Source organism: Macrotis lagotis, chromosome 3 (assembly GCF_037893015.1).
Source record: "Macrotis lagotis isolate mMagLag1 chromosome 3, bilby.v1.9.chrom.fasta, whole genome shotgun sequence".
In the NCBI taxonomy this organism is placed as follows: Eukaryota; Metazoa; Chordata; class Mammalia; order Peramelemorphia; family Peramelidae; genus Macrotis; species Macrotis lagotis.
In genome coordinates this window covers 4,560,231-4,586,323 of record NC_133660.1, presented here as the reverse complement: position 1 = coordinate 4,586,323, position 26,093 = coordinate 4,560,231, and the positions used below count along the sequence as shown (strand labels likewise).

General features: G+C 35.4%; 1 protein-coding gene across 1 annotated transcript in view; it reads left to right on the top strand.

The window, feature by feature from the left end:
- Positions 1 to 26,093, top strand: part of UNC5C (unc-5 netrin receptor C) — a 435,583-nt gene that overhangs the window by 256,451 nt on the left and 153,039 nt on the right. The window contains exon 2 of the mRNA XM_074228072.1: positions 4,769 to 4,990. Within this exon, the coding sequence (XP_074084173.1) occupies positions 4,769 to 4,990 (222 nt within the window). The remainder of the gene's footprint in view (positions 1 to 4,768; positions 4,991 to 26,093) is intronic.

Here is a 26,093-nt window from a genome sequence, read left to right as displayed (position 1 = left end):
TGCCTCTTTGAAAATTGGTGATCTATTTGTAACAATCGACCAGATAATTTGATTCACCAGAGTATACTATTGCCCTACTTTGCTGGACACACACAGTGTGTGTGTGTGTGTGTGTGTGTCTGTGTGTCTGTGTGTCTGTGTGTCTGTGTGTGTGTGTGTGTGTGTGTGTGTGTGTGTGTGTGCTGAAGATAAGCTTTAGCTGTCCAGTGAGATATATCTCTCAAAAGAAATGCTTGCCATGACCAAGGTAATTGCCTAATAGCAATACAGCCATCATGCTGCTATTGCAATGTCATCCTTCCTTTTCAAGAAAAGGGGAATGTCAGAGAGTAGAGGTGTGTGGTATATCTGTAGGTTGGGGATGCTAAATACCAAATGCGATGAATTTGGTCATCAATTATTTTATTATTTTAAATTTTTTAAAAAATCAATGGAATTATAAAGATTTTTGGAATAACTTCTTTATTTCCTTAGGTGAAAATAGTAAGTATCAAAATTATCTAAGGATGAAAATCATGCTGTAGGCTTAAATTCCTGCATCTGAATATTAAGGTTAATAACATTCTTTTTAAAGTTTAAGAGTACCCACCTGATCTTCTAGTATGCATTTGTAGGAGGAGGTAATTGCAACAGTGCCAACTTTGCTGAAGTGCTGTAGGATGCGGTGCCCTGCTCACCAGGATGAGTAACAGGACACAACTTTCCTATAAGAGATGAGGAAAGGGTGATCAATCTGTGTGTCTTTGCGATATCATGCCTTAGGCACCCATCTTGGGTCTAAAGAATGGATTCCAGGAAGCTAAGTAACAGTGGATGGAATGTTGGCCCTAGGGCGAGGAAGACCTCAGTTCAAATGCTGCCTCAGACCCTGAGCAAATCACTTAGCCTTGCTGGGACCTAATTTCTTCATCTATAAAATGGTGTCAATAACTGTACCTACCTCTCAGGATTATTGTAAGGTAAAATATGTTCATGTTTTAAAGTGTTGCACAAATCTAAAAGCACTATTTAAATTCTTGCTATTAAGATACCATTTTCTTCAAAGTTTTCTTCCTAAATTAAAAATTAGAAACATAAGTACATATTTTCAAATTGAACTGATAAAGACAAAAGCAAATTATATTATTTATCAATTCACTATATCTATGATCTGATCTACATTGAATATTCTTTCCACTGGTACAAACTGTCATCCATCCAGAGTAACTCTTCTCATCCAGTGTGATTCATTTCCATATCTTCCTAGAAATCCTCAATAAGTGAACTCTTCAGTGCACTGGAGGCCTTCCTCTTGGCCTTTCTGCATTTCATGGACACCAGGGGACTGTCCATCTGTTATCTCTCCTCCTAGATTGCCTCCTTTTCTAAAGTATATGTTCCCTGAACTCATTTAATAAACATAGACTGGTAATATCCTAAGTTATATAGATCACAATGAGATACTATGCTTTGTTAATAGAAAGAAAGTGATCATTAAGAGAAAATGCATTCATTTATTTATCCAACAAATACATTCAAAAACACTTAAGAGGTAAAATTTCAGTTTTCACTTTTTAAGAACTAGAGAAATGTTTTTTAAAAGGAGATTTTTTGAAAGAAGAATTAATTTCATGAAAATTATCTGAAAGAAACATTTAGATGTTAAAATTTTAAATGTTAGAACTGATCATCTTCATTAAACAGAATAAATGGGAAATATTAATTACTTCAAGCAAATAATTAATGAATTTTTCTTGTTTTTTAAATTATTTTTTTCAAAATTTTCAAAATTTTAGTGAAATATGGTTAATTCTTGAGGAAATATAGTTGGATGTAGAGCATAATTTTTAGTTATTTCAGAAACTGTACTTCAGTAGAGCTATGTGTATTTTTATCATCAAGAATGAAATAGCATTTGCTCATCTGAGTCTAATACTTATGTGTGGCTTTGCTATATTCCATCTATTTGCTTGTTAATCTGCATTTGTATGTACAACTGACTCTTTTATCCATCAATGTCTCTTGTCCATTGTTTACTCAAAGAAATTCTTCTTGTATTCCATGATTGTTTATAACGTATACCCACACATGCATGCATATACACAGAGAAAACACAGAGTATGTTTAATCCTCTAAAAGACAAGAAAAAGCAGATTTTTCTTCTCCAATATATGGTCTGATTTTTTTTTTTAGTGCTTATCTATCGTTACCACTGTCCATCATTGCATATAACAATATGTAAGTGCTTCAGAAAGCCAAATAGAGGAGACTGAATAAAAACTTCAAGATGCTGGATTCTGGGTGATAGATCTGTCGATAGTTACTGCCCCTCATCTCTTTCCCATTGTGAGCAGAATGTAGTAATTTAGGATGACTATATCTTGTTGCCAGAAATAAGGCCAGGTTATTTTTTTAGTAAACTGACAGCTCTTGGCCTTAGCAGTCACCACTAAAGAGGCCGAAATGATGCCCTGACTGAAGTATAGCAAATCAAAGAAGAAAAATGATCATAATTCGTTGTGAAATGACATTTAAATTTGTGTGTTAAGAATTCACTCTGGGATGTTTTGGAGTTCTTCATGTCTGCTTTTAGCAGACAATTTGTTTGTGGTATAGTGGAGTCTCCCTCCTGGACAGACTGGTATAGATCAGAAGTCATTATTGTCAGACAACCGTTCAGCAACTTAAATGAAAGGGCAGATCATTCTATGGACAAAAGTCCAATTCACCTATGTCCATCTCCAAAGACAGTAACCACTGAACAAGTGACCAAATTGACTAGAATGAGCCCCAAAGTTCATTGACATTGAAATGAAACCCTTTATTTTTCATTATTCATGCCTAAGTACTTAGCCTGCAGTAAATCGATATCCTGTTTAGGAAACCTAAATTATAACTATGTCCCATGACTTTATCTTACAAGATAATCTACTGAACACCAATTAGCCTGCTATATTGATCTGGAGAATAAATTGTAGAGTCTGAATGTTCCTTCCTTCTAAGAGAGGGAGACTGGACACAATTAAGTCACATATGACATGGTCAAAGAATATTCCTCATGAATGGAAAGGATCATATTCTTAACTAATGTTATTTTTAAAATTATATTTTAATCATATTTTAGTCTAGTATTTAGTTTAAGAGTGAATTTGGCAATAGATAAATAATAACCTGTTAATTGCTATCTTTTGGGGGTTGGGGGGGGCAAGGATAAGTTTGGGATTTCACTGGTGCACAGAATTCCCAATGAGAAAACTCCCTCCAACCAAACACCTGCTCTGTGAATTATGGTGTGAGAAAGTTGACTGGAGTTTTGAGAGAATAAATCTCTTACCATGGTCACAGTGTCATTATTTGTCAGAGGCAAGACTTTAGCCCTGGTATTCCTGTCTCCGAGTGCTGGTTTGTGAATCCACAGTGCCATAGATGTCTATCTCAGGGACCAGGGCAGACCACAAAACTGGAAGAGATCAAATTCAAATTTGATTGGGAAATGTTTAACAAAAATAAATAAAAATACAATACAATATAGAGAATGCTATTCTGTAGTTTTCCAATTCAATATGTAGATTACAGGGAGTATAATACTATTGTTTTGTCATACTGTAAGTCCTACTGCCTCTTTGTGAAGAGGAATGATATGTTTGTAGAAATAGCACTGGGAGGGGACTTGGATCTTAGGAAGCATTACTTTCTTAAAAAGGAGTAGATCTCAATATGAATCTGAAAAATAAATTTAAGATCTGATTCAATAATTTCCTGCCCCAATTATGAAATATGGATGTATGGATAGAGATAGAGATATATGCTTTGGGCACTAAACTTGGTCTTTTCTAATATGAAGTAGGTCATCAATTTTATTAAAAAATAAAATTTACATGCATTTATAATTTGCCCCCTCCTCTAAGCCCCCTCAATTGTGCAATTCTAACAAGAATAACAAAAAGAAAGGGAAAGATAACAAAATACACTCAGCATAAAATGTACATAGTCAAGCAAAGATCATTCCCACATTGATCATGACTAAAAATATATATCTCCTTCTGGATTATAAGCCTTTATTAAAAGATAAATATTCCATTATGAAGAAGAAATATTCCATTTTCATTCTTTTGTACTGGTTCACCATTGCATTGATCAAAGTTCTAAAGGCTTATATTTTTCTGTAATATTTTTGTCATAAATGGTCTTCCTGGTTCTGTTCTTAGAGGTTTTTGTAGTTTCCTCAGAAACTGTCCATTTTGTCATTTCTTATGATACAATAATAATCCATTACCTGCATATTCCTCAATTTGTTTGGTTATTTCCCCAAATAAGGACACCTTTCCAATTTAGGTCTACCACAAAAGTCACTACTACAAGTATTTTATACATAGAGCTCCTTTTTCTCTTTCTTTGAATTTTCTGAGGTATCCAAACTAATAGAGGTATAGTTAGGTCAGAGTACATGAACAGTTCAGTCACTCTCGGGACAAAGTCCCAAATTGATTTGAACTAATTCAGAACTGCTTCCGTCTATATTCACTAATCTATCTGTTTTCCTATATCCCCTCCAATATTTGTAATTTCCCTCCTTTGTTATCTTTGCCAGTCTGATGAGAGTGAGGTGTTTGATGATGGTTTTCTTCCTTTGAAATCTACCTGGTCATATTCTTTGACCATTTATCTAAATATTTATTTCTAAAGACATTCCATTACTTTTAAACTCCTAATTAAACATTTTTAATGTTAACATCAACTGAAACAACTGCTATATTCTGACTATTTTTTTCCTCTTTTATTCTCATAGATGATGATTTTTTTCATGAGCTACCAGAAACTTTTCCATCTGACCCGCCTGAGCCTCTGCCACATTTTCTTATTGAACCTGAAGAAGCGTACATTGTGAAAAACAAGCCCGTGAACCTGTACTGTAAAGCCAGCCCTGCTACCCAAATTTACTTCAAGTGCAATAGTGAATGGGTTCATCAGAAAGACCATATTGTGGATGAGAGAGTAGATGAAACTTCTGGTAAGTGGGAGATGGCAAAATCTAAAAATTTAAAAGATGGGTTATCTATGTTTGTCATTTACTTAATAGTTTTCACACTGGTCTCTGAAGTGTTGAACAATAACATAGACATGCTGCTAAAATCTGGTCATGTGTGGTGAATATCTCTGCTTACAAACTACAGAAAACAATGAACTAATGGATCAACAATTGAGTTCTGATCTGAAGAACTAAAGAAAATTCAAGCATGGTTTTTCTCTTTGGTCTTAACCTGGTCTTTCAAAATTAGAGAGAATTCCTTAATGTGGAAATCCCTTCTACTGATATGAATCTAACCTTGATAATGGGAATAAAAGTTGGGATCTGTAAAAAAAGTCAAAATAACAGATATTCTTGAATCCCACTTACTAGTCCCAAATAAGAAGATGAAGAAGCAGTTTCTTACAGAGGAAAAAAATAAGAAGGATGGTTTTGAAATCTAAAGACATGAGTGCAAATCACAGCTCTGTCAGAAATTGAGTTTAGTTTTCCTCATCTATAAAATAAGAAACATTGCTTTATAGAACTGTGGGGAGGTGCAGTTTGTAAATGTGAGCTACCGTGATTATCATCCAGTGAGTTCCAAGAGTACAGTAAACCAAAACCAAAAGATGCTGAGATTTAATTTTCAAAATACTGATCTAGCAGATTTTTATCTTAAGATAGTAGAGATGTAACTCTTTAGTAAAACTAACATTTAAAAGCATTCCTTTGGTCCCAGTTAAGAGTCCCATAAAAACTCAGTGTCCCATCCATTACCTGAAGGTAATAATAACCAGTAATTATATAGTGCTTACTAAGTGCTTCACAATTATTTCCTTACTTGATTCTCAACAGCAATCCTGGAACATACGTGCATTTGTTTCCTCTTTTTTACAGAAAAGAAAAATGAGAAAAATAGGGATTAAGTGACTTGTTCAGGGTTACACAGCTGAGGTTGGATTTAAACTCAGATCCTCCTGACTCTATGCCTAGTATCTATCCTCTATATCACCTAACTCACCAATCAGATAGACTAATTAGATAAGTCTAAGTAAAGAAGTAATTGAACAAGTCACTTATCCCTGTTTCAATTTCCTCATCTGTAAAATGAATTGGAAAAGGGCAATGGGGTCAAAGTTAAACACAGGTAGCAACAATATCCCTCAACTACTTTGGTCATTTTGGTTTTAACAGTAAATGGGGAAAGGAAGAAACCATAGTTTTTCAGATAAGAGCAGGGAAGGAATTAGTTGTATTATGTGGCTGCTCAGAGTAATAAGAACCAGTATTCAGGAAGCTTAGAAGTAAAAACTAAAACCATACATACTTCTGTGGTTGGTGGTACCCAAGCCATATGTCTGTTGATGAGCAGATTAAGATTCCTTGAACAAAAACTACCCTTAATATGATGCCCATAAGACCAGTTCTTCAGGTGTAGGATCAGGTGAATGGGGGCTTTCCTGACAGGCTTCAGGATTTAGTTATGGATAAGGGCAACCTTCCTTACAGTGATTTAAATTTCACAATATTTCATAAGGAGTGACGAAGGGAAGATGTAGAATAGCCTTCTGGAGTTCATTTGAATTAGACAGATACTTTCCTGGAATGGTTTAAATGTGATCTTGCCTAAAGGCAAGGGGATTGACTAAATGAACTCACAAGAATTCCTCCCAGGCATCCGGTTTTATCATGCTGAATTTCAAAATATAGTTGATAAACTCTTCCCCAGATGAATTATGACAAAGATCAGAAGAGTGCTTCTGGACATACTTTGTTCATGATGTTTCCCAATTGACTCATTTTTCCTAAATTTAAAAATCAATTAATTCAGATTGGTTCAAAACTTTGGATTAGCCAGAAAAAGCAGTGGCATGTACCTAAGGGTGATTTTGCTCTCAGATGCTGGATTATGCTAACTGCATAAAGATAAAGTCCGGTATAATTCTAAAAGACGTGATGAAAAATGTCATCCACATGCAGAGAAAGAACTGAATGCAGTCCAAAGCATAATATTTTCCCTTTTAAAAATTTATTTTATGCTCTTTTCTTTCTCATTTTTTTCCCCTTTGGCTCTAATTCTTTCACAACATGACTAATATGGAAATTGTTTAACAATATTGTACACATACAACTTATATCAGATTACTTGTTGTCAAAGCAATGGGGGGGAGAGAAGAGAGGGAGGTAGAAAAATGTGGAAGTCAAAATCTTGCAAAAAATGAAGGTTGAAAACGATCTTTAAGTGTAATTTGAAAAAAGATGAAATTTAAATTAAAAATAAAGATAAAATCAAGAGACTCAACCACAGAAGAAGAGTATCTGGGGAACATAGTTATGTTTTCATTATTTTGGGAAGGGTACATACATGTATATGAATGACAACTTTGAACTTGTAACTCTATTAGCTTATTAAACTAGATTGCAATAGATGTTTGTCATGGTTATAAAACTTGTGATTCTGTGCTCTTTTGGTTGCATTTTAGAGAAACATGAGTTTATTGCAAGCTGATGATTGCAGAAATAGCTGGGTATCAGGCAGGAGGGTAGTCCACTTCAGGGAATTATACCACCACTTGGTCTAATTACTCAAAAAAATAACTCTACCAGATGTCTTGGCAGTCTCAAGTGGACTGAGTTTTATTTGTTTCAGCTCATTTATTTGTGCAGAGTTCAAAAGAACACACTTTTAACAGTGGGGGCAGGGGGGTGAGGGGGAGGAAGAAACCAGAACTGCTAAATAAGATTGGAAAAGAATTTTGGACTTGAGTGGCTGCTAGTAGTAATAAGAACTCCTGTACAAGAAGATTGGAATTTGAAAAAATAACATACTTCTGTTATTTAATGCCTGCACCATTATCTTCATGTTACATTGATAATCCACAGGGAAAGACATTTCCTGGTCTGGAAAACATTCTATTTCCCATGTGCTCTTTGCATTCATTAAATATTGTATGCACATCATGAATGCACCAATATTTAAAAGTACCTTTCAAAACGATTACAGTATAACAGCCATTCAGGACAGACTGGACCAAGACCAAGATCAAGAAATGAACACATTCTAAAGTACCTTCCAGCTCAAAGACCTAAAGGGGAAGAAATTTTCTACTTTTGCTTCCTATATACTTTATAATGATAATGTTTGTTGTTCATTCTTGGAAAAGGCCATGCCATCAGGGAGGTGATACCATGACAAGTACATGAATTGGATGTGACTGAAGGGAGACTGTGCTAAGTCACCTTCCTCCTTCAGAATCACCTATGGTCCAATGATCAGATGTGAATCAGGACGATTGGAGATGGTCCTCCATGCCGGACAGTCAGGGCTAAGTGACTTGCCCAAGGTCATACAGCTAGTAAGTGTCTGAGGCTGGATTCAAACTCCTGTCCTCCTGACTTCAAGACCAATGCTCTCTCCACTGCCACCTGGCTGCCCTATATCTTTTATGCTGCTGTAAAAAGGGCTTCGATAACTATGTTGTGTTAAGCCCGATCTCTCTCCTCATCCAGTGTCCTGCAGCTATAGCTACCTGTTGGAAATCTCTATTTAGATGCCTCCTTAGCATGTCATACTCACATATACAAAAGAGACTTCATCTTCTTCACCTTGCTACAGGGTAGCAGAGTAGAAAGAATGGGTCTGAAGTCAGAAAGACCTGATTGCAAATCCTGCCTCAATCATTAACTGCATGACTTTAGGCAAATTACTTTAACTTCTGCCTACCTTGATTTCTTCATCTGTAAAATAAGGATAATAGCACCTACCTGCCAGGGGTATCGTGAGGATAAAATGAGATAATAATTGAAAGTACTTTAATATAGTAATGGGCAGATAGTAGGCATTCAATAAATCCTTCCTTCCTTCCTTCCTTCCTTCCTTCCTTCCTTCCTTCCTTCCTTCCTTCCTTCCTTCCTTCCTTCCTTCCTTCCTTCCTTCCTCCTTCTTCCATACTCCAAATTTAAGGACATCAAAATCCCTACCAGGGAGACCATTTTCTATGATCAGGTAGCTCCACAACATTTTTTAGATTGCCTTTCTCTACATCTTGTTAAAGAAAACTTCAAAACCGAGTCACAAGGAGTTGGACAAGATTGAAATGACTCAACAACAAAATCATGTTAAACTCATAAGAGTTTCTAACCTAGTCGATGTCTTCTCTCCCCTGATCTATTGTAAAACTCTCCTATTTGTGTTCCCTTCTTCCAGGCTCTCCCTTCTCCAATTCACCTTTTATAAAGATGCCCCAGATACTTTCTGAAGGTACAAGCTTTAATCCTATCTCTCCTCAGCTCAAAAACCTTTGTGGCTCCCTCTTGCCTCTATTTTTTTTTCCTGAACTCAACATTTGTCTTCGTATCTCAAACGTCTCATAGTGCCTTCCACTTAGTAGGAGCTTAATAAATTGTTTTAATTAAACAGGAAAAAAAGGAAATATGTTTATATGACACCTCAAGTCTTGCCAAGTAGATTAAACATACAATCTCATGAGTTTTCCAGCAGCCCTGAGTTAGATCACCATTTTTTTCATGAATTTTCATGAAAATTTCATGAATTTTTTTGATGAATCTCAAACTCAAAAAGGCCAAGTGAACCTGCCCATTCTCACACAGCAAGTGTCGGAGCAGAGGGGATTGCAGGCCTTCCTGACCCTAAATCTGGCACCATATTCACAGTAACATAATGCAGACTATGACGATGTTACCATAGCAACTCCCAGTTTCCTTCTGGGCATCACTACTACATCTAGTAGGAGAGCATCAGGAGAAACTTACAGCAAACAGAAAAAATATCAGTTCTAGAAACAAGATAGGTAAAGGTAGCAATCACTGTCTTGTCTCAAGTTGGATTCAGTCTCAACCTTTTCATGCTTTCCTATGATCAGACTCTCAGAATATCAAATGTTCTCGAGATCAAGAAAATTTTAAAAAAGTTTTACATTATGAAATAATTTTGCTTTAAGGAAGATTCAAAGGCTTAAAAAAATTAGCTCAGGAGAAAAAGGGCATTTCTCACAATTTGTATTTGAGGGAGAGAGCAGAAGGATAGAAACGTCTTCCATAAATTTTCAATACAGAAGTCCCTTTCATATCATGGAAGTTAGTGGTATGGAGGCCCACAATCTGGGAAATCCCCCCAAAAAATTTTGACTTTCCCCTCATACCTGAGAAGAAATTTGAAATATTATATTATTAAAAGATAAAATATTTTGATGTTACTATATATGTATAATATATGTTACTATACATAAACTTTATGCATTTCTGAACTTCTATATTGTCTACTGGCTTTCACATAGCATCTACAACTTCGGTACCACTCAAAAAAAATCTCAATTAATTTCTTATGGCAATCCATAATACATTAAAACCACAATGGGGAAAATCACAATGTGAGAGGAATAACTGTATTGAAGAATATTTTGAACCATCATCAAAGCCCTCACCTTGAAATTAAGCCTACTTAGACCCCATTTTTTTAATATTCGAAATATCTTTCCATGAAATTAGAAGATGCTAGAGAAAGCATTCTTGGTCAGATTGAGATTGAGCTAAGTAACTTTGGTATTATCTTCCAGCTTTTAAATTCTGTGATTCCATGATGTTATAATAATAGTCTAATCTCTCTCAGGAGTGTGTAAATTGCTTTCAAACAGAGATTATTCTATTCTTTGTATTTGTATGTTTAGTGACTAGCAAAACCTTGGTAAATAATTGGAACTTAAATAATTATAATAATGGTAATAGTAATAATAATCAGCATTTACTGAATACATTGAAGTTTGCAAAGCTCTTTACATATCTCAGTTTATCCTTAAAACAACATTGTGAGGGAAATACATTATTATCATCATTTTACAGATGAGAAAACTGAGGCTGAGACAGTTCTAAGGTCACACAGCTATTGTTTGAAGCAAAATTTCTATTTGCTTCACTACCAAGCTACCAAATGCTTATAAGGTGATTGAATAAGAGAAAAATATGAGAAAAGGATGGAAATAGAAATGGAAATGGTAACAATGCCCATTGCAGTTGAACTAAAATTTGCATCACATAAAATATACTAAATAAAGATGATTCCCTTGTCCAGAATGATTCTCATTCTAGATAGACATTGTGGTATAGTAGAAAGAGTATTTGACTTGAGATGAGGAGAAATCAGGATTCAGATTTTTTTCTCTGATCATTTTGTATTGATGTGATTTTAGTAGATAACTTCTGAGCCTGCTTATTCGTCTATAAAATAGGAATGACAAGACTTAGTTCACAGAATGATTATGGATATTAAATGAGAAGATATGCTAAGTATTTTGCCCACACTCAAACACTAATTAAATGATCCTATTGTTGTTTTGAAGAATTCTCTATATTTAGCTGAGAACATTTGCAAGAATATAAGAATCAGAAAATTGCAAAACAGCATTTATTGATGCTAGGTCAGTAACTTTCATTTAACACTTCACCTAGTGACTCTGGGTCTGGTATTACATACAAGTTGCTATGTTACTGTGTTGTGCTAAACTGTTGAAATAACACTTAGGGGACTATTACATTTCTAGTAAAAGCCGAAATTGAACACATTGAATTTCTGTCTGTATTTAGATGTCAAGAATTCTTTTTTGTTTTGTTTTAGCAAGGCAGTGGGGTTAAATGACTTGCCTAAGGTCACACAGCTAGGTAATTGGTAAGTGTCTGAGAAAGGATTTGAACTCAAGGACCCCCTGACTCCCGGGCCAGTGTTCTATCCACTGTGCTACCTAATCCTAGAATTCTTGAGATTAGAAATTTTCCAAGTTAAAGCCTTGGAGTTTTCCACCTAAAATGATCAGTTTCTCCTTTATAATGTTTTACTCTGAATTTATGAAAGAAGCAAAGTTTAGACACTTTGCTGTTTCTTTTAAGATTTTAAAAACTCAACACACTTTTATGGTATTTTAAGATTTCCATGTGAGGCTATGGCAGCCAAAGGAGGGGTCTTGTGATTGGTGTAGGAAATTGAATTACTTTTGTGGCTACAAATGTGTAACTGAATTGTGGGGGCAGGTACTGCTTAGATTGTGGAGAGAAAGTGGGAGAGCTTGGGGGAGACCCCTCGGGTCCTGGGGAGCCCTGGTGAAGAAGCTGCGACTGTTGTTCCCATCTCCCCAATGTGTTTGTGTGGTTGTTGTCAAAATAAAATAACCCTGGAACCAAAAAAATAAATAAAATAAAATAAAAGATTTCCAAAGTCTTCTCCCAATAGCCTTTTGAAGTAGGTAATCAAAATATTCCCCCATTCCATAGATAAGGAAATTCAGGATCTAAAATATGGTGATTTCTCCATGATGATACAGATAAAAGTGTGGATTTGAATTTTGATCTCTCAGCTCTATATTCATTTTCGATTACTCCTTGGTCATGCCAAGGTTAATTTTTCTTTCCTTCCTATTTTATTATCATCAACACATTTGCAGTCCTTAATAAAATACTATCTATGCAAGTATGATATAAATAACACAGAATAGGACAGCATGCAGTAAAACTGGGGCTTACTATCTGGCTTTTATCAAAAAAAAAAAAATCCAGCTCAGCCTACTTCAGCTAATCATGACTCTTCCTTATTCTCATCTTTCTCTCTTTGTAGTTGCTAGCAATACATCGCCGCATATCAGGTTTTCCCAAAAACAGACCTTTCTGTCTGTCAAAGTTCATGTCTCTGAGAACAGCCAGAGTCCCAAGGATCTCAGCACAAGTACATTTTCCCATTTGGGTTGATTAAAGGTCTTTATTTTAAACAAGTATCAATTATAGAAAGTTAAGCCTAATGGAAATGTAGTTCAAGCATAGAACAAGGACCCACATTCTTTCTACATTCACACAAAGTCAGTCTGGGAGGCAGAAGGGGGGGGGGTCCCTAAAAAGGGAGGCCAGCCTGCAATAACTTATTGACTTAGGGATCTGGGGAGCCCTGATGTGGGAAATGCTCCCACCCCATGTGCTCCCATTCCATTAACTCAATCTGAAACATCTGCTGAACAGAGAGAGGTGAGGCAAGAGCAAAGTATCACCGGTAACCTGGACCACTCTCAGCCCAGGGCACACTGAGCAGACACAACTCTGCAGAGAAGGGGGAAAGGGGAAAAGATTCTGGCCTTCCAGCCAGCAGGGGACAATGCAGGCTCCAAGGGCTCCTCATTCTAAAGGGCAGCTCTCTCCTGAACTAAGCTCTATGCCCTGACTGCAGGCTCTGGGTGCTTCCCTGCCCCCAGTCATAATCTCTCTTGAGATCAACTCTCATACCCCAAATTCATACCTATAAACACATTATTATTATTATTATTATTATCATCATCATCATCATCATCATCATCAATTATAATACCATGTGTATAACCAATATTACACACATAGAGTATTCACACATATTATAATTATATACTATTAAATAATATGACAATTTAATAGTATATAACAATTATTGTTATTATAATTATTACTATTATTGGCATCTCAATTAGAGAGAAAAATTTTAAAATGCTTTTGAAAATCTCTCTCCTTTGTCTTTTTGCAGTAACAAGTTATGGGATCCAAGCATAAAGATTAATTAGTTAATCAGCTTCAAACAGTTGGAAAAAGTCTGTCTTCCTTTTGATTCATCCAACAGAACTATAGTCACTTAATTTTGTAGCACCCTGAAGAAACATTTTCCCAAAATTCTTCAGTTTTCCTTTTTGCCACTCCCTCTAATGAATCTCCTTTGTTGGTGGTTTGTTTAACCAAGTCAAAAATAATCTCTACAAATGCTTTTCTTGGTTAAATTAATCAATTAGTTGAATTAATCAAAGAAATTCTTCCTCTTGCCCCAGTCAAATTCCAGGATTCTTTTCTAGTCTAATCAGGTTTTTTCCTTTAGAAATGGGTTAGTCCTTTGTTATGAATGATCCAATAAGATATGTAGGTAGCACATTCTTTTGTAATTGATAGTTAAAGAAAGACTGATAAGATTTCCCACTTAGATTAGATCAACAACTTTATTTTTTTGTTCCCTAAAGAAGAAAAAAGGGCATTTTGTGTACTTTCATAGAATCCAGCTACTATCAAAGCACAGTTTGGTTGAGAGCTAAAGGTCTTTCTTTATTTTCCCAGGTCTCACTGTGTCTTCCATCCCAATCACTCTTATTTTTAGTATCCTTTATTTACTTATCTGTGAGCATTCACCCCCAAGGCAAATGGACAGGAACTTTATTGTTAGTGGGTACTTGATAAATGTACTTTGATTGGTTGATTTGTTGATGTATGTCCACTAAAGAAGGTATACACCCCAATTAAATATTTATATGGCCCCATCTTCCGAATTTAAGTTAAAGAGTGACTTAGGATGGTGTAAAAAAGAATAATTTGTAAATTTGTATATTTGTATATTTGTATAAATAATTTGTAAAAATCAGTTTCAGTAACATATGAAGATATTGTAATATTCTATAAAAATGTTAGGTTCATATAGAAATAGTTTTGTTGATGCCATACTGAAATGATAATGATGCTCATACTAATAATTGCTTATTTACTAAAATAATATATATATGTATCATAAGGCTTACAAACTACTTGAAATAAGTGATTTCATTTTATTATCCACACACCTCTGTAAGTGGCTGTTATTTTATTCTTGCCATATCATAGAAGAGAAAACTGAAACTGAGCAGTTAAGTGACTTGACCAGGGTCAAGTAAGTGCCTGAGAGAGTCTATTCTATTATACCTCTTAAATTAACTTTCTCATGGCTTCCTACAAGAATTCTTCCTAACTTGTAACAAAATAAAATGAATTAATTTTCAGATCATAGGGAAAAAATATAGATATAATGCCTAAAAGTAAAGTTTGTGAGTTCTACTTATATTTGCCAAATAATGTACAGAATACTAAGCAATGATTTGAATTTCATATTTTAACTTGAAAAAATACCAGTGGCCATTTATATCACCAGAAGAATTGAAGTCTAATAGTAATATGCTTTTGTACCAGCAAAGATAAATGGGTATAGAATATGCACATTATTTCATTTTCACCACAGAATCATTTATTTTGGAATCTGGAAATAAGTGGATTATATATATATATATATATATGAATAGAAAAGTGGTAAGCACATCCAAGTAGTCACAAGACCATAATTTCATTGAGTGTTTCTGGTAACATCATAAACCAAGATAAGAGTGGTTAGCAGTTTGTCATAACAGGATATCAAGATAAAATCCCCTTTTATTATTGCTGACTTTTTTACTTAGTCTTCCTTATGTCCATGAATCATCATCCTCCTTTAAAGAGTTGACATTTTCTTTTTTGGCTTTGACAGTATATCTGAGGCTCTCTTTCTGGCCAAAGTAAATTGAAGCTGGATCAGAAATAGATGGCACTTCAATTCCTTGATCATTTTCTACAGAAAGTTACATATTTAGCTAATTTTTGCTTATTGTTCCTTCATGACTCTTCTGCATTAGCTCATGTAGCATTTTATATATACACACAAGAACATAAATATACTAAATGACATCATATATGTCATACTACATAATTATATTTGAATAGGATGTTGATTTGAACATTTTAATAGCTTGTATTTATTGAACACTTGGCCAAAAATACTATTGCCAACTAGTTGAGAAAGTAATATTATGCATTGACTTTATTATGTAATTTTGGCAAAGTAGGTTTCATTATAGGAAAGCAGAATCCTTCAGAAATTTCTGATGTGGATATTTTTAAAGTAAGAAATAGGATTTTTTTCTCTAAAAACTAGCATTTGAATTTTTCTTAAAAAATCTATGCATAAGGGGCGGCTATGTGGCATAGTGGATAAAGCGCAGGCCTTGGAGTCAGGAGTACCTGGGTTCAAATCAGGTCTCAGACACTTAATAATTACCTAGCTATGTGGCCTTGGGCAAGCCACTTAACCCCATTTGCCTTGCAAAAACCTAAAAAAAAAAAAAAAAAAATCTATGCATAAGCTTTTATTTTGCCACAGAGAATAAAGAATTGATTTAAGTACAACATGTCAATCAATCAACAAATATTCATTAACATCCTACTAGGTGCTAGCTCACTGGAGAGCAATGCAAAAAATGAAATGAGGGCAACTAGGTGGTGCAGTGGATAGAACCCTGGCCCTGTAGTCAGAAGTACCCCTGAGTTCAAATCCGAACTCAGACGCTTAATAATGACCTAGCTATGTGGCCTTGGGCAAGCCACTTAACCCCATTGCCTTGCAAAAACTAAAAAAAAAAAAAAAAAAGAAATGAAAAGCTTAGATTCTAGGGATAGGGTGGGGTGCAACCTATATAGAAATCAGTTTATTTTAAATTGTATCCAAAATAAATAGGCAAATACTAATATCTGGGGGAAGTGGGGCTTAAAAGCTTTGAAAAACCTAGGCATTCCAATGGGAAGAAGTCACAAAAGACTGCAGTCCAAGCATGGACCCATTTGACTATACTGATAGCCAAATGAGGTTATATCATTTATATTCTTTGATGTTATACAAAAACACAGATTCTATTCCTATTTCCTATTTCAGGAGTATGTGTCTGTGTATCTATGAATTCTATACAAAGAGAAGACTTTATGCTGATGGAAATAAATCAGCCTCTTGTTAACAGAAAGACCCTAATACTCTTCAGACTATACTTTTAAGTCAAATATGGGAAATTCGGTGTAAGTATATTGTTGGCCTATGCCTAATAACTATGGACATGCTCCTTCTAAGGACTTGTGTTGTATTGATTTTAAGTAAGAATAAACAGTTGTCGTGTAAGAGTATATTTATATATCATATAGGGGTAAATTTAACTCCAGCAGATATATTCAAAGGGACTAGAGTGACTTTCTTTTACATACTTCTCTAGGAAAAAATACATATACCAATTTCTGAACAGTATTTAAAGTAATGGATTGAGATTTTCACTTAAGAAAGTTTCAGTCAAAGAAAATAGGTCCCACAGTAGAAGTGGAAATTGGGATCCAAATTTGAGCATCATCTTTTGATCTTCCTGTACACAGATTTTGTCCCGCCAATGTGGCTGGAAAAACAAACACACTAAAAGATAAAAGTATAGATTCATGGTTTTCCCAGTCATTGCTGACAAGATCAGTAGGGATTCATCAGATGACTGTGTAGTTACATAGCCTTTACCTTCTGATAATTTCTTGAATGTCTTTTCTTCCTCTTCTCCTATCTATTAACTTTATAAGAGTGTGGAAAAATAGTCTCCTGGGAGGAGAAACAGAAACTCTACTGCTAGAGTCAATTAAAAGTTAACAGAAAGAGAAAATCCAGGAGGATGTTCTTTTTGAAGAAAGTCTGTGGAATAAATAACATACCTCTGCCCTCCTTGGCAAGGAATTGATGACATATGATTTCTATAACAGCATCCTCAGTGATATTGTACAGTCATGGCAACTATATTAAATTATCTTGGTGGTGAAAAGCCTACCTGAAAACAAGATGATATTTGTCCTTCTCAAAGATGACCATGACATCAGGGAGGTGACATCATGACAAGCATATGAATTGGATTTGAGTGAGGGGAGGCTGTGCTATGTCACCAGCCTCATGTTCTCCTCCAGAGTCATCTGGGTCCAGTGGCCAGATATGAATCAGGATGATTAGCAATGGCCCTGGATGTGAGATAATCAAGACTATGTGGCTTGCCTAAGGTCACACACAGTCCTGTTCTCCTGACTCCCAAGGCCAGAGCTCTATCCATTACACTACCTAGCACCCCCCCCCCCCAAATCCAATTCATGTGCTTGCCATGGCATTACCTTGCCCAACATCATGGCCTTCTTTGAGAATGAAGGACAGATATCAACATCATGATCTGTAGCACATGGAAGACCTGTGGACAGACCTATTTGTTAAACACCACACACACACACACACACACACACACACACACACACACACACACACACACCTCCTTACAAACTTGTATGGGATAGAACATAAAGTCCCTTCATTATTGTGTCTTACTCATAAAATGTCATTTGATTAGAGAATGTGGGAGGTGGGGAAGGAGTATGGATAAAAGCTTAAGTAGGAGATAAAGAACAGGCAAGAGTGGAAGTTGATTGAAATTTTGAACCTGGAAAGGCTAATATTGCATTGAAAAGAAATTGGGCAATTAGGAGTAGGGAAAGAGAGAATGAGGTCTGTTTCCATGTTGATTTTGACATGCAAATGGTACATCCAATTGGAGATGTCCAGAGGCAAATGATGAGGGGAGATTAGAGTTCAGGCAATTTTACAAGAAAGTCATTTCCCTATCGCTTTTACCATACCCTGCAAGTCTTCCCCACTTTAGGTGCATGATGGTATAGGATCACAGACCAAAGAAAATAATGCTCATCTAAGCCCCTAGAGATAACAGTTACTTTTTTATTGTCCTTTGTAGGCGTTATCATTGACAGCTCCTGACCCACGATGGTTTTCACATGATGGAAACATGTCAATTCTTATGGACACATTTTCTCTGAACTGTCCATTCCCACATCACTGGAAGAATAAAGACAAAATATTTTAAACAATTGAAGGAGACTAGCTCACTCTATAATTTTCCCCTTTTAGGAAAGAATATTGCATTTATAGTTTCACTGCTACACAATGGGAATATAAACATAGTGTTCACAATTCAGCAGCTTACTGTTTGCTTCCCATACGGTTTAAGTTCAATAGATTTTCCCTCAGATTTCTTCAGCTTCTCCTAGCCAAGTACTAAACAGCCATTATTCCTTTTGCTTGCACATTGAGATTCATCAGCTGCTCCTAAACTGCCTCAAATGTGCTTCAATTTTGCATGAGCACTAAGCTGGGGACTGGGAGACATTACCCAGTGCTGAAGGCCCAGATCATTAGAAAGAGCATGTAAATCCTCTGAACCAGAAATAAAAAGTGCAGAGATTTCCTTTGTGAAGAGTCAACTGCAGCTTTATGTAAAACATGAACCTCTGGCAGGTTATTATGTGGCTTCTTTTTCCTCCTAAAATTTATTTCTGCTTTTTCACTTCAATGCACATGTCATACCTTTGTTTAAAAAATAGTGGACTAAAGTAGAATTAGGGATATATAAAAATAATAGCCATTTCCATCATTTCCATTTCTTTCATCCCTTTTCATTTTTAATAGGGTTAGTAATGCAAAGTTACTAAAAAGTATGAAATCATAGTGGTTGGCATTGATATATAAATAAGCAGAGAACAAAAAATCTATTCTTTCAGGGAGTATGAGTATCACAAAATGTTTTCACATTGCATAAATGGGAAAAGGTCAGGGAGAAATCTAGAGAAGTCTGTGATAGTTAATAGTCAGAGAGGATGAAGCATACTCTTCACCATTCTTTGATATAAAAATAGTTTTTATTGCATTTGTGTAAGTCAGTGTTTCTCAAACTTTTTGGTCTCAGTACCCTTTTATATTCTTTTTTTTTTTGCTTTTGCAAGGCAGTGGGGTTAAGTGACTTGCCCAAGGTCACCCAGCTAGATAATTATTAAGTGTCTGTGGCTGGATTTGAACTCAGGTTCCCCTGACTCCAGGGCTAGTACTCCATCCATTGTACCACCTAGCTGCCCCAAACTCTTTTATACACTCAAAAATTTATGAGGACCCTTCCCCAAAGAGCTTTTGTTTATGTGAGTTGTCTCAATCGATATTTAACCATATTAGAAATTAAAACATTTTAGTATTATTCTGAAAAGTTTTGACCTTACAGACTACCTGAAATACTCTAACTGACTCCCAAGGGTCACTGGACCACACATTGAGAAGCACTAATCTAGGCAACATTGTCACTTGGTCTAACCTTCTAAATGTTTCTGTTCTTCAGGTAGCAAGTTAAAAGCATGCATACGTCCAGCCCTTCCGAACTACAGGGAAAAGGCATGTATTTTCAGTGAGTGGGAAGACTAGATGCTTCAATCCTGGGTGCAATTGACTATCTCCCAGTGTACATGGAAGGGGCATATATAAAATATAGGAAAAACCAATAAAACAAGCCAATGAGGGCTCCAGGACCCTCCATAAATGTCCCTTTAACATATCTCCACTTTCCTTCCTCATTTCATGCTTCATTCTCTATGAAAGTTTTAACCATCAGAATAGACAATGTTGAGGATGATTCTTGTTTGTTTATAGAAAGGAATTAATTTGAGAGCAAAGTTTATCCATTCTTTTAACTGAATCATTTAAACATAAATATACCTTTCAACTTCATCCATATTTTGTGGGTCATCAATAAATGATTGGATCTATCAATAAATTAATTAGCTAGCATTTATGAAACACTAGATATTATATTATTACATACATATATATTGTATAATCAGGCATTGAGGAGACTCACAAAAATAAATGCTTTCAAAGAATTCATTTTCAATGGATAAAAACAATGAGTTTGATAAACACTGATGAACATACATGTTCGTTATTTATCCAGGCACATACTTGAAATTAATAGTGATTTAGTCACACTGCTTATAGAAATGATGTGTGGAAAAATATCACATAAATCACTTATAGATGAATTTGAAAGAAATCTATTATGAAACTATAAGAACTGAGGAAATGCTAAATGTACAATCTGAAAACAGTTAAGTCATACATCTACAGTTTTATGTTGCTGATTTAATTTTGAGTAAAATAAAATTTAACCTATTAGCATGTCATTTATACTTGTGCCATTTTAGTTATTTCAACTCATTATTCTCCATCTACAAAAAAAGATTAATCAATACAAAGTCATCACCACCGAGTTATCCAGTCTTAGCCATTCTCTGTTATGTATAGTTTTCTCCCTTTGAATAAAAGTCCCTTGAGGACAGATACTCTTATCTTTTCTTTTGTATTTCTATCCCTAGGTTTTTGGCATGGTGCTTTGCATATTCTAAACCCTTAATAAATTCTTTTTTCATTCATTCACAAAAAATAAAAGATATTTCTAAAGTACATTAATGCTTGCAAAGCTTTTATACACATTATCTTATTTTAAAACAATTCTTTGAAGCAAAGATATTGATATCATTGCAAAACATTATTAAGTGTTCTAAAGTGGAAACAAATGACCTTTTCCAATTTAACTATTATTTGACACCTACATCGAAGCAATATACTGAAAAAAATCCAATTGTCATTTTGCCTGTCCTCACCACTGAAATTGTTCTATAACCAGAATATATATTTTTAAAATCATGCATAAAGGGAAAGAAGAGAAAACAAAACTTGGCCTGGAGATATGAACAGACGTATGACTGAAGCTGTTCATTCTGTTGGCAGTGTTATATAGTTATATAAATATCATAGGGGACTAGGGGGGAAGTGTGGGCAATAGTGATTTGGGGAAAAATGCAGAGAATTCCAACATTTAGATAGCAAGCAACAAATATTACAAGTGACAAAATAAACTGATAATCAGGTATTACCTCACAGTTGTTTCAAATTGTACCTAATATTTTATGTTTTCTTCACTATTATACAACCCAAGAAGCAATTCTAATTGAAAAGAGAATGATGGCATGTTTAATATTAATATTTTCCTTCCATTTCCTCCCTCAAAGTATCACAATCTGGAAATAGTTTATCTTCTCTGCCACAGCTTAAACTCTTCAAACTAACTGAATCTATAGTAAATAGTATCTAATGACAGCTAGTCAGCAAGTCAGCATGTAAGGTAAAAACCCTGCATTGTCAAAATTATGTTTGAAAATCCCTGAACCCACCCATAAGGTATAACTCAGGGTCTTTAAATGTTGGGTGCTGGAAAGAGAGTAGGGATTCTTTAAAAGAAGGTAGTCATTATCAGAGAGCAGACAGAGCTAAGATGGTTACCGGGGAAACAATTGCCATGTGAATTTTGTTTTTCCACAGGCTCCAGCTAAACTTTTGATTAAGAGAGAGGCAACAGCTAGCTGTTCTCTTCAGATTGAAGGTAAAAAAACAAACAGGTATAGACCTAGCTGACAGAAACGCTGATAATTAGCGCCAAACTATTAGTAAAACAATAATTCATGCAAAATTTTAATTATTTTTAGTTGGTCAATATACAACCAAATAACTGCTCCCTCTCCCTGCTTCATCATGAGGCAAGAGAGGATACAAGAAACTCAGAACCCAGATTAAGTGTCCTACACGACCAGTAATGCTAGTAAGGCCAACTGAGATTGTCCTCATGAATTCCACCAACAGAAGCACATGAAAAGGATAGTCAACCATCACACACAGAAAAACAGAGATTTTACACTACAAAAGCATGACTGAAGTGAAACCAAATAAAAGAAAAGCATTTTTAGATTTTCCGTTCCCATTCGTGTTGGGGCCTAAACTCTCTGAGTGGAATGGTCATTGGAATTGCCTCAGGCTAGTTATTTTCTTTCTTATTTCTTTGTAGCAAGAACACTAACTTTGGAACCAGGGAACCACACGTTACTGTGTGAACCTGTGCTTGTTACTTAAACTTCCTGGGCTTCAGTTTTCCTCATCAGTAAAATTAAGGGGTTGGACCAGGTGACCTAGAAAGTCCTACCCATTCTGAATCTATTATCTTTCCTCACACGTGATGGGGTTAGGAGTGCTGCGCAGTATGTATAGTTCAATTTTCAGAGTTATATGTGCATATGATTCTATTTTGCTCTATTGAACTTTGGCACCATAAACTTTTGTACATAAAAATGCTTTGGAAGTAAATAGAAATCGAGTTCTTCACTCTACCGTTCAGACTTGAAGAAGGTTCTAGGCATGATTATTTGGTCCCAGTCAACAAAAAATGGTGAACAAAAAGAATCATGTAGTATTTAGCCTGACTATCCTATATGGACTATCCTTAATGACATAGTTCTGGTAAAAACTAATAAACTATAATGTGACTCAATTCCTTTGTGATTTCTGAAAAATGAAGTTTTTATATAAAAAATATTTATCAACTCATGCAATGAGAAATAAGCTGCTATGATTCCTAAAGGAATGTAAGAAATAGGGTTTAGGGGCATAGTCTTGGTCATATGGTCTTCTATAAGTCTGATTAAAATGAACACTTCTCTTTGCCAGTAAATGAAGTAGCTACAAGTGCAAAGTTACATAGAGAGTATGAAAATAGGCAAAGAGTAGCACTGAGGTGTATTTAAACTTGAACTAGTGGATCCCATGAAGTCATCTATGCTTTATAAAATCCTCTATCTTTCCTTGTGGGATAGTAAAAGAATGTTGGAGTGGCAAGAATTTGTATGTATGCAGAAATACCTGGAAATGAAAGGAAATAGAAAATGCATTTTTGAAAAGAGTTCAAAACACTTTCTTCTGGGACTTAATTGAAATGCTACGTATGTTAACATTGCAATTTCACATGCAATTTTCTTCCTGAAAAGTGTGTTTGTGGTTCTTGTTTGTAGGAGTTCCCAAATTCATATATCAGGGAAACTTGATCTATACAAAGAACCCTGTTCTTCATTTACTCCACTAATTCATGTTGCCTGGTGGTTTGTGTGATGGTGTTCATCACATTTTTTTTTCTTTAATGTGTGAATACTAAAAACATACAAGTCTAGAGTTAAACTGGATGTTTTCTGATAGTTTTCTAATCATATAATATGTATTTTTCTTTGTTAAATCAAGCCTAAAAGTTCCTATTCTCTAAAATATATAGACAAATATATAATATTTGTCCTTCATGTTTAAAGAAGACCATGACATCAGGGAGATGATGTCATGACAAGCATGTGAATTAGATTAGAGTGAAGGGAAGCTATGATAAGTCACCAGTCTCATTTTCTCCTCCAGAGTCATCTGGGCCCAGTGGCCAGATATGAATCAACAGGACTGGAGATGGTCCTGGATGGGAGACAATCTGGGTTAAAAGACTTGTCCAAGGTCACACAGCTAGTGAGTGGCAAGTGTCTGAGGTCAGATTCAAGCTCCCATCTTCTTGACTCTTGACTTCAAAGCCAGTGCTCTATCCACTGTGCCACCTAGCTGCCCTTAAGAAAAATGTGTGTGTGCATATACATATATATATATATATATATATATATATGTATATGTATGTAATAGGATATATTCATAAGCTATAGGGACTACTGCTAGAAGGAACCTAAGATAACACTAGTCAAAATTCTTTATTTTGCAAATGAGGAACTGAGATCCAGGTGATGTGTCCAAAGTTATGCTTCAAATATCAACCTCAGTCAGAATGATCTTAGTAGAGAAGCTATGGAGAGAAATGTTTCACCCACAAAACCTTGGCATTTCTAGTTTTCAAGTTACTGGTTTAAAAGCTGTAGGTAGTGGTGTTGTTCTGGAATGATGGAGGGAATTGTGATGATGGGAATTTCCTCCCTGGATATTCTCTACAGTAGAACTTTGAGTATCGAAATTCCTACCACTAAAACAGATCAACAACTCTTTTTTTTTTTTTTTTTGCAAGGCAAAGTGGCTTGCCCAAGGCCACAGAGCTAGGTAATTATTAAATGTTTGAGGTCAGATTTGAACTCAGGTACTCCTGATCCCAGGACTGGTGCTCTATCCACTGCGCCATCTAACCGCCCCTCAACAACTCTTCCCAGATCAGCAGCCACCTTACCAGGAGAAATGGAAGGTTAGGAGACTTGCCTCCATGACACAACTAGCATAGGTCAGACGCAGATCTTTCTGAATCCAAGGCTGACCTTTTTTCCCCACTATTTCATCCTATCTCTCATGCCTGCATTCAGTATAAACCAGATGATTATCCCTAGGTTATTGTTCATTTTCTTCCTATCTCCATCCTGAGATTAGAAGAATAACCTTACAAGCTAAAAAACAACATTCTACTCCTTATACCCTCCTGGTGAACAAAATGAGACTAGAGTCCTTTGTTGTAAATACCTCAGACATAGGTCTCACACATCTTACAAGTATCCTCTGCCATTGGGGCCAGGAGAATCTATTTCATGGTAGGTAGCTCCAGACTTTTTTTCTTGGCCCCCAAACCCCACATTATCACGTAGTGCTTTCATGTCCATGGAAGACTGGGTCTCAGGAATATCACTTGATTTCTTTTGTCTTTTGTTAAAATGATCTGGCATAGTACTATATATTTCTAGTGTATTTTTCCAGATTTTGACCTATTTTCTTAATAGTGGTTGGCTTCTGGGAACATTGAGTCTACATGAGTCACAACTTTAGTTCTTTTCCCATATTATTTCTCCAAAACATACCTCATGAAGGTGTTCCTACCACTATTCTGAGAACAGACAGGAGAGGAAAGATTGTTCAGGAATCACAGAATTAACACCTGAGGAACAAGTATCAGACACCAGTTACCCGTTGCAATTATATGTGTTAGTGGTCCCATATGTCACAACTGTCATCTATTCAATGGCTTCATACATACAGGGCTTAACTGATAGGGTAGGCTAAACCTTCTTGTGTAGTCACGTGTTCTAAAAATCTTGCCTAGCACCATGATCTATCTTCATGTAGATGGATCTAAATCTAGCAATGACCAGACTTTTTTTTTGCCATTCAATTCTTCAAATAAAGATTTATATACAACTCGGTTTGCTAGTGACTTCAAAATATAAAGAGTAGGATTTGAATGATGACTCAGATAAGGATACCAAGGAGACTGAAATGCCAATAGACAACTCAGTTGAATAGTAGATTAAAGTACTGAACTTGGAAGCAACACCTGATTTCAAATCCTATTGCAGAAACTTGCTGACTGTGTAGCCTTGGTCAAGTCATTTCAACTCTATTCACTTCAGTTTTTTCATCAGAAAAATGGAGATGATAATAAGCACCTATTTCACATGATGCCATATAGAAAAAAATAGCATTTTTCAAAACTTGAAAACACTATATAAAGATGATGATGATGATGATGATGATGATGATGAAGATGAAGATGGTGTAAGGAAGTTGAAGTAATCAGTGAAATAAGTAACCCAGATGTTCAAGAGACTAACAGTGTGTATCTTGAAGAATTCAAGTATGGAAGCAAGAATTTGGGATATAGGCAATGCCCAATTGCTCTGTTTCAGTCCTTCTAAAAAAAAGAGCATTTTTCATTGGTGTGGATTAAAATTTTTTTAAGTATTTTTTATTAAA